At 42.9% G+C, this 10,009-nt stretch overlaps 2 protein-coding genes across 2 annotated transcripts in view; both read left to right on the top strand.

The window, feature by feature from the left end:
- Positions 1 to 198: 198 nt before the first annotated feature.
- On the top strand, positions 199 to 1,513 carry LOC311352143 (E3 ubiquitin-protein ligase NHLRC1-like). The gene has a single exon (XM_084472358.1). The coding sequence runs from the start codon at positions 252 to 254 to the stop codon at positions 1,443 to 1,445; it is 1,194 nt and encodes a 397-aa protein (XP_084328484.1). The 5' UTR covers positions 199 to 251; the 3' UTR covers positions 1,446 to 1,513.
- A 434-nt stretch (positions 1,514 to 1,947) lies between these two features.
- kif13a (kinesin family member 13A) overlaps positions 1,948 to 10,009 on the top strand; it is a 71,428-nt gene continuing 63,366 nt past the window's right edge. Inside the window, exons 1-2 of the mRNA XM_084471730.1 lie at positions 1,948 to 2,207; positions 3,234 to 3,324. Of these exons, the coding sequence (XP_084327856.1) occupies positions 2,153 to 2,207; positions 3,234 to 3,324 (146 nt within the window). The 5' untranslated portion in view covers positions 1,948 to 2,152. The remainder of the gene's footprint in view (positions 2,208 to 3,233; positions 3,325 to 10,009) is intronic.

The following is a 10,009-nucleotide window of genomic DNA, read 5'->3' as shown; positions in this document are numbered from 1 at the left end:
TTTCTGTCTCTTTTATAACTTGTGTGATTCTTAATTTCCATATGAGGGCAGCAAAGAGCCTGTGTGTGTGTGTGTGTGTGTGTGTGTGTGTGTGTGTGTTTGCCTGCGTGTGTGCTGTGCCGACCGCGCAGACTCCCATGTCACATGACCTCTAATTATTAGGCTGCTGCTTTTGTGAAGTCTCAGCTTATTTTTATGTTGGTTGCAGACAAGACGGTGTATAACACACATCACGTTTATTACAGACAGTCATGGCTGTGAATCCTCATTCCCTAAGAAGTCAGGGCACCCGGAGCCCTGAAAGGATCCTGCGAGAGATCCACAGCAACTTGCTGGAGTGCAAGGTGTGCTTTGAGACGTTCAACCCAGCAGGGCAGAGTGGGCGCAGACCCCAGAACCTTCCCTGCGGCCATGTGCTCTGCCTGGACTGCATCGCGGCTCTGTCCCACCCCGTGCTGAAGAAGCTGGAGTGCCCATTTTGTCGACAGCTGTGCGATGTTGACAGCACCTCCCACTGCCAGGCCCTAAGCGACCTGCAGGAGCTGCTGTTGAACAGTAAAATTGGTGCTCCAAGCTCTGGAGGGAAAGCCCCTCATGTCTCGCGGTCTCTGCAGCTCTGCTCTGCCTTTGGTGGCTGGGGAACACTGTTTAACCCCACGGGGATTGCTGTGCTTGGGACCTCGGGGACCATGGTGGTGGTGCATGATGGAGACACGCGGGTGGTGGTGTTTGGCCCCCATGGGGGGAGGCTCCATTGCTTTGGGCGGAGGGGGGACATATGTTACCCGCTGGACGTGGCCGTGACTCCCAATGGTCACGTGGTGGTGACGGACGCAGGGGACAAGTCTCTGAAAGTGTTCACCTCCAGGGGGTGTCACGTGTTGACACTCACAGACGTGTTCCAGCTGCCGTGGGGCGTGGAGGTAGACATGCGTGGGAACATTCTGGTCTCAGATTCCCAGACTGGCACCCTCTCCCGGCTGACTCTGGACTGTGGTCGTGGTGTCGTTCTGGATCATCAGACGCCCATCACTGATCTGGAGCATCCCAGAGCGGTGGCCTGTTGTCAGGTGACGGGGGCCACCGCAGTGGTAGAGCATCTGCTTTTTGATGAGTCACACCCCACTGGAAACCACCGGCCTGCCAGACTCAGAGTGTACGACCGAGACTTCAGCCTCCTCTATCAGATAGACAGCTTCAGCCTCAGCCTCGGCTCCACGGCCTGGCTGTGCATGTCCGCAGTGGCTTTTGAAGGAGATGGGAATGTGATTATTATTGACTCCACGCAGGCAATGATTTGGAAGCTGCATAAGGGCAAGAAGCTAACTCCCCTCATTGGAGAGCACCTTGTGCGGCCAGTGGGGCTGATTTGTGCAGCCAAGGACAGCACACTAACAGTTTTGGACAGTGGAGACCACGCTGTGAAGATTTATTCTGCTATATAATATGAAATGCATTAATATTAAAAAATAATGTTTGGTATTATTTAGGGAAATTATGAATAAAACGTGTTTTAACCTACATTAAATTGATGAAGAAAGTGATTGTTCGCCTACAATTATACTCCGTTTTTGGTGAAATGAGGATGTATTTTGATTATTCATTAAAATTCGACATATCTCAAAAGAATAATAAACAATAATGAATACATCATTGCATGATCATATAATGGTTCATAACCTGTTGATGCGTGATCGATTGGCACACACAGGCTGTGGACAATAATATTTGGAAGGTGTCAGTCATTCATCACATTCTTCTTGTAAAATCGTTTATAAAGGCGTATTAAACTGTTAAATGGTCGTAGCTCATAAATCAAGTTGCTAGATCGACATGTGCATGCCACCCCCCTCCTCGGTGTGTTTCAGGAGGAGTCCTCTTCCTCCACACAGCCCTCTCTGAGGCCAGAGGACAGGCGGGCGACCAGAGGAAGATGGCGGTCGGGATGCTGTCCGGAACAGGGGGCTGTATCTGTTCCACACCCCGACTTGGATGGATGTAAACATAATGAATGTATATTTGATTTCCATTTCCCGCGGTCTGGACGTGTTTGGGCCTGTTTAATTCGCTTTAACTGCGTTTGATCCGGCGTAAGTCTGTGTGATTCCCCGACTGTACATCGATAGACTGGGTGGGAGCAAAGTGGACCAAAATGTCGGATTCAAAGGTAAAAGTTGCAGTACGAGTTCGGCCCATGAACCGCAGAGGTAAGTGTTATAATTCTTTACTGTTGCAATTCTATTCGGATCGAGTTTAATTTATTCGACATTTGAATGTAAGAAAGTTTTGGCTAAGCCGATTGAAAGGACGTGGTGGTGAGAACCTCCACCCTGATCCACCTCCACCCCGACAGAGAGGACTATTGCTCGGTGTTAGTCCCTCGAATAGAAGACTACTGCTCACTACTGTCCCTCGAATAGAGGACTACTGCTCACTACTGTCCTCAAATAGAGGACTACTGCTCACTACTGTCCCTCGAATAGAGGACTACTGCTCAGTGTTACTGTCCTCATAGAGAGGACTACTGCTCAGTGTTACTGTCCTCATAGAGAGGACTACTGCTCACTAGTGTCCTCATAGAGAGGACTACTGCTCAGTGTTACTGTCCTCATAGAGAGGACTACTGCTCACTACTGTCCTCATAGAGAGGACTACTGCTCACTACTGTCCTCATAGAGAGGACTACTGCTCACTACTGTCCTCATAGAGAGGACTACTGCTCACTACTGTCCTCATAGAGAGGACTACTGCTCACTAGTGTCCTCATAGAGAGGACTACTGCTCACTACTGTCCTCATAGAGAGGACTACTGCTCACTACTGTCCTCATAGAGAGGACTACTGCTCAGTGTTACTGTCCTCATAGAGAGGACTACTGCTCAGTGTTACTGTCCTCATAGAGAGGACTACTGCTCAGTGTTACTGTCCTCATAGAGAGGACTACTGCTCAGTGTTACTGTCCTCATAGAGAGGACTACTGCTCAGTGTTACTGTCCTCATAGAGAGGACTACTGCTCACTACTGTCCTCATAGAGAGGACTACTGCTCAGTGTTACTGTCCTCATAGAGAGGACTACTGCTCACTACTGTCCTCATAGAGAGGACTACTGCTCAGTGTTACTGTCCTCATAGAGAGGACTACTGCTCAGTGTTACTGTCCTCATAGAGAGGACTACTGCTCAGTGTTACTGTCCCTCAAAGGGCCTTTCTTTTAAAACAAACTTGTCTCTGCAGAGTTGGAATTGAACACAAAATGTGTTGTGGATATGGAGGACAACCAGACCGTCCTTCACCCGCCACCCTCCAACTCAAAAGGAGACAGCAGGTAAACAACCAGACAACAGCATGCAATATTTCCCCTGCTAATATGCAATAACCAACTCAACCCAGGTCCCTGTAGTCATAGTATCATTAGTAGTATAATGTAGTAGTACTAGTATCATTAGTAGTATAATGTAGTAGTACTAGTATCATTAGTAAGTCCCTGTAGTAGTACTAGTATCATTAGTAAGTCCCTGTAGTAGTACTAGTATCATTAGTAGTATAATGTAGTAGTACTAGTATCATTAGTAAGTCCCTGTAGTAGTACTAGTATCATTAGTAAGTCCCTGTAGTAGTACTAGTATCATTAGTAAGTCCCTGTAGTAGTACTAGTATCATTAGTAAGTCCCTGTAGTAGTACTAGTATCATTAGTAAGTCCCTGTAGTAGTACTAGTATCATTAGTAAGTCCCTGTAGTAGTACTAGTATCATTAGTAAGTCCCTGTAGTAGTACTAGTAGTAAATGTATGCTAAGCGCGGTGCTACCTCATAGCAGCTTCCCAATCATCTGCACTTTCATTGGTATCGTAAGAGCTCCAACGGCTGACATTGCACTGTCAAAGGTGGACATTCACTCTACAGGTTAGAGCTCTTGTGTTAATGTATGTGTTTTTTCAGCTTTACATTGCAGAACAAAAAGCAAATCTTTTAAAAAATATATAAATTCCATTGCAATGGATTGTCTCTGATGACTGGGTATGTGATGATACTCCCCAACTGCCTTTCACAAGTTATATTTGTATCAAAACATAACTCAAATCTTATTTGAGTTATGTTTTTTGATTCCATGAGATAAAGTAGTGTTATTGCTCAGACATCAGGGCCTTGGGATTTACTTTGCTCGTTGATAGATAGATTGATAGATAACATTTTCTCTGATTGAAATGGAGACAGGTCTTCATGAAACTAGCACCACGTGCCTGAATGCTTCCCTCTCTGAACCTAGTACTAGCCTATTGTTAAAAAAGATAAATCAGGAAAGATTATGATCTTGTAGGGAGGAGCTAACATTTTCATCATGGGTTGAAAGGGTTAAATAAATAAATCAGAATATATCAATACATTTGGACGAATTTACTTCATAATTGAATAAGTTGTGTTGACTAACACCATTGACAATTACAAGCAATCTTTGTGTTATGTTTTTTTTTTCATAAATTGGCTTAGAATTGTACATATTCATAAATGTTTAGCGGGCAGATTTGCAGGCTGCATTCTTTTGATTTCATTGATATTTGCTGCTGAGCTGCTGTGCGTTGTCACCCGTGATTAGACAGCTGACCTGGTTACCCATGGGTGCAAATAGAATTGTTTGACGATTTAAGAATGACTCAAGATGATTCTTTGTGCTTGTTCTCTCATTCATATAAATGTTATACATGAGTTTATATAAACAGCATGCGAGGCCATTTGAGCCACAGTAAGCATAAATGTTTGCACATTTTGACCAGACGGATGGCCCCTGGGATAGGGGTTGCTATTTTTCTACTGGAAGAATGAAAATGGCATTAATCTAGAATGGCATCTCCAGTTCCAAGCAGAATTACGTGGTAATGAGCTTGTTAAATTGTAATAGCTGTTCAAGCTGCTGGCGCTAACAAATTAACCTATATTTAGGCTAACCGTTGGCAGAGAAATGGCTAAACAACCAGCGGTCTGTTGCTAGTGCTTGAAACCGACTTACAACCATCAAAGATATGAAAAAGAGCATGGAATAAAAAGCAGACTGGGGTGGAATGAATTAATGGACATACTCTTGTCGGTGTTATGCAATATCCAAGCCATTTATTCTGACAGGTGAGTGGCTTTTTACATCTTAGACTGGCTTTTTCCATTACAAAATTATTATTATTATTATTATTATTATTAATAATCATCCATTAATTATTCCATTACTATGAATTGCTGTAAAGTATGTAGCAATTCCTGTACAGATACCAACACTTTAGGACACTTTAACCTCACGTACTTTACTGATGTACTTTAGTGAAATGCAAAACCCACACACGTTTTCCGAAGTGTTGCATGCAATATAACAAATAGAGCATTCTTTATTGGTTGTGGGTCTCTCCCTAAAGCTAAGGTAGACAATTCGGAGGAACGAGCACAGTGTAAGCTCGATTTTGAAAGTATCCAACTGAAAAAAAACACCCCTCCTTTCAGGCCTCGCTCCAAAGCCTCAAAACACCTGACTAGCTCACTAGCTTTAGCAAGATGTTGGCCTAGCATTGTCGAAGCTCCGGTCATGAGAAATGAGTGCACTGGCAGAGTGCTCAGGTAGCTGGGTAGGTAGGTAGACAGACAGGTAGCTGGGTAGGTAGTTAGACAGACAGGTAGCCCATCATTTCATTCGATTACATGCGACTGCCACATACACCGGATTTATTGATTGCTGTTGAAATGTAAAGATCATTTTCTTTGCAATTATTACTAACAAAATGCTTCTTAAATAAAATGCCTTCCCTAGCTTTGACTTTATGTAGCAATGCCTCAAAATGAATATAGCTTGTTATTGCAGAAAAGACTCTTGCATGTTAATGGCTCTTTGTGGTAAAAGCCATGTCGTTTACACCCTCTGTGGAGCCGCCGGGGGTCCAAGCCCTAAGCTTTGCATGGTCTTCAGGAGACCTGTTCACCTGAGTTTGAAATATGTCAACGTCTGTGTATTTCCTTTAGGAACATTAAATATGGCTGCAGGGTGCACATCCTTGGGACTTTGGTTCTCTTCCGGGAACAGGTTTTATATTGTATGTATGTGTTCAATGACACATAGAAATCAACCCTAGAAAGCTTGGTTCATGCCATGTAATTACCATCTTCCACGGGTGGTTCTGGGCCTTGCTAATGGGAAATGAAAAGCCCACATTAACACAGATCCACTGTATTGTGGCATTAATTCCAGGGAGGCTTTGAGTTAAAGAATATACCCTCACGTTACTGAGATTGGGCAGGGATTGAATGGCACCATGTGAACATGGAAGCTATTTGAAGAATGTTATATGGGCTGTATGGGCTTCCCTTTGATGGCTTAGCAATATTAGGCTTGTTATTTCCACCATGTCCCATGGCGCACACACTCGTGACAGCGCTCTTGTCCATTGTTTTCCCTTTGTGAAATGAAGTGTTCATCTTAATGATGATGATAATGTGGCTAGTTAAGTTTCCTTGTCAGGCCCACATAAGTTCCAAACTATATAAATTCAAATTTCTGGATTCATCTCACTTTCTGTGCCAGGCTTGGCTAATTTGAAATGTGAATCTGGAAAAGCTTTTTAGTTTCTGGCAGTCTGGCATTCTCAGAGGCGGCGATACAATGCTAGGTGGGTGTGGAAAGCCGGGGGAAATGCATTGGGCTGCGGTGTGCGGAGGGGATCAGTGTTAAAGCACACTAGCAGGGGAATGCCCCTTCAACACACACAATAGAGGTGTATTACATCCAGCCCGGCGGCTCCCTCAACCTCTGACAGTTTCATTAAAAGTCAGCTAAGTGGGTGAAAATGGGTCTTGCAGGAAGATAATCTTGTTTTATTTTCCATTGCTCAAAAATGTGAGTTTAATGAAAACAAATCATGTGTAGTCTGTTTATTATAAAGGGAAATACATTTTCAACAAAAGTAATCAAAATAAGAGAACCCCCAAACCCTCTATGTGGGCTGAACTAGATAAGGAAGCAAATGGCACTGTTGGATTCAGCATATGGGTAGTATGTGATAAACAAATGCAGCTTTTTATAGAACTATTATATAGGGAGTTCTCTTCTTTCCATTACTTTTGTTTAAAATTACTTTCCTTTGTAATTAACAGTCTAAACACAAAATTATGGTTTTATGAAAACTAATCTTGAGTGTATAGTTTATTATAAAAGGAGAGTAATTTTACACAAAAGTAACGAAAAGAGGAGAACTCCCAGCCCAAAAAGCTGCATTTAGTTGTTTATCACAAAATACCCAGTAGTTGAGTCGAACCGTGCAATTTGCTTCCTTATCTATTTGTTATCAAAAAGAACGAGGATAACCCAAGGGGGGTAATTTTCTATCTCCACTGTGTAATCTTGCTTAAATTTCTTCTTAACAAAGCGTTGTTGAGAGGGAGCTTAATTTAAACAGCAACAGTTTACTCTTTGCTGTAATTATCACTTTCCTTTTCCCCGATGTGCATCTTCCTCCTGCAAATGCAGTTGGTGTTGACTTAGGGTGGCTTGAGTTTGAAGCTTTCCTCTTGGTGTAATGGTGATAAGTAGAATGGTTTCTGCAGATGTATTCATTTGTATTTGGTCACCCATGTTACCCAAGTGTCATCGCCTTTCAAACAAATTGTTCTCCAAATGACAATGAGATCCTTTTCCTTTGCGTCCCTCAGGAATGATCCTTTTGTCTTTTCATTTTTTCCCTTGCGTGTATGTGCGAACCCTTCCAGTGAATAAGTTGATTCACTTTGTTTAAGCCAGCATTTCAAACCTCTCAGCTTCTACATAAAGCACATCAACTGTGAAAGCCCTTCAGATTTTGAGTGGAACAACAACAGCAATGGATGGTATCCTCTTTACTCTGGAGACCTTTTTCAATTAGCACTGCATTTTCATATTCCTAAATGCATATATTAATGTTTTACAGTTAACCGTTCTTTGAGCCTCTCTGAAACATACAAGTTTCAGAAGTAAGTCCCACGTCTAGTCCAAAATGATTCACGACTATTCACTATTATAATAATTATAAATTATAAGGACCAAGTGTGTCTATGAAGTGAGATTTCAGCTCTAGAACTGCCTGATTAAATAAAACATTTGGGTTTCATTACATGCTATTTATAGGCTGGTAATAGACCCTGCTGGAAAATCCACAGTGTATTGTTTTTGTGACATCTATCAAGCAGAAAGGTCAAATAGAAAGATGAGTGTTTGTACGTGTGTGGTGCAGTAAAGGTATATATTCATATTCCCTTGGTAGGAAGCAAGGTGAATGTCTTCTCTTGTAGGAAGCAATGTAAAAAATAGTCCCACTTTGGTTGGTGCTAGATTCTCTCTTGAGTTGGTGCAAACCAGACAAAAGCTTAGACTGTATGTGATTGCTATCTCTGCCCATATCTATCAAGCTGGGGGCCGTTTACTCTGCCTGAAACACTGGTGGTGTCATGAAGTGGAACTCAGCACATGATGAGCACTTTAAATGGCACAATGTGTTTTATGGAAACCAGTTTATTTGCATGAAGTGTACTACTCATGGCAAAGCTATTTATTAAGGCGGTTTTGGGATCTAAAACTTGGCTTTTGCCTTGGAACTTTGACTCATTAGGCTGGTACATTGTCTTGGCTCTGGGTTTACAGTAGTTTCCTGATGATAGAGGTTGCCAAGATACCGAATAGTTGAGGATTGATGCTTCTCAGTATATAATATTCTCCTGACTCAAATGTGTTTTGGGTGATTTCGAAGTTGTAACCTCTTCATCACATGGCCAATTTCTGAGGTTTGAAATAAATGTAACGTTTTAGAGTCAATACCACCTAGAGCATTATCAGTTGGTAGCCCTTTAGTACTATAGGGCCTTAGAACAACATTAACTTTAATCAATCATGTGATGAAGTGAAGTACAGCAAAAACAGTGAGGTTTTAGTAGAGAAAGGTTTGGCGAAACTTAAATAGGGGTGGGGGTTTTGGCCTAAAAATAATAGATGTTTTCAAAGTTAAACTAATTGAGATTTTTTCTGATTTTTCTCTTAACAAACTAAAAAGACCAAAATATATGGTCCATCTTTTGTACTATCTTAAAGAAGGCCTTTCTCCTGCTCTATAAATATATTTTGCAATATAAGATGTCAACGCATCTTTGATCGCTGCCACGGCTACAGTCACTGCGGCCCTTTCTGGTCTTGAGGAATGACTGTGATGTGCTGCCAAGGTTACCTGCTTCTGTGCAGGCGCTTTGTGTCTTGAGCTGCCGTCTATTTGTGCTGCACACCGGTGGAGGAGAGGGAGGAAGATCCTCCTTAACATTGTTGAGAATAAAAAGTGTAGATTGCCCAGACTACTGTAATGAATTAATGCCCTTAAAAATGACTAATTTAATGCCTTTATATATGTAATGTTTGTTTCCCTGGGTAAAGGGACATTAGCATCCCCTATCGTCTATTGAATATTACTGCGGGGAGGACGTTCCTCCCTCAGCCTCCATTGACTCCCAGTCATTTCTCGGGAACTACTGGCGGCCGGTGGATAACATGGGGGTCAATGGGAGAGAGGAGGAAAGTCCTCCACTGAGTGGGTGGGACTAGCTAAGGGATCTGAATCGCATCAACGTCTATTCACGAATAGGCTGGAGCCCTGGCTGCGCTATGAACCAATAAGCAGGAGCCCTGGCTGTGGAGCAGCTCGGAGGGAGGGTTTATCCCCTCAAGTCTCTCTACGCTACGAGAACCAACAAACCCGCTTGTATGCCTCGTTTCCACCGAGCGGTGCGCTACTGTTCGTTGCGGTACAGTGCGGCTCTGTTCGCTTATATTGGCGTTTCCACCGAGCGGTGCGGTTCGCTTAGCTTATACTGGCGTTTCCACCGCCAAAAGTCAGCCGAAATAAACTCTCTGAGCCTACCTATTTTTCGGTACTCCACCGTTGGGTTACCAAGCCGATATCACTGATATCTTTGCAACACAAACAGCGAGGAGGATTGACTTGATCTATAAATGAAGTCCCTCA

Source organism: Micromesistius poutassou, assembly GCF_964030765.1.
Source record: "Micromesistius poutassou genome assembly, chromosome: 8".
NCBI classification, from domain to species: Eukaryota; Metazoa; Chordata; class Actinopteri; order Gadiformes; family Gadidae; genus Micromesistius; species Micromesistius poutassou.
This window is presented reverse-complemented; position numbering and strand designations above follow the sequence as displayed.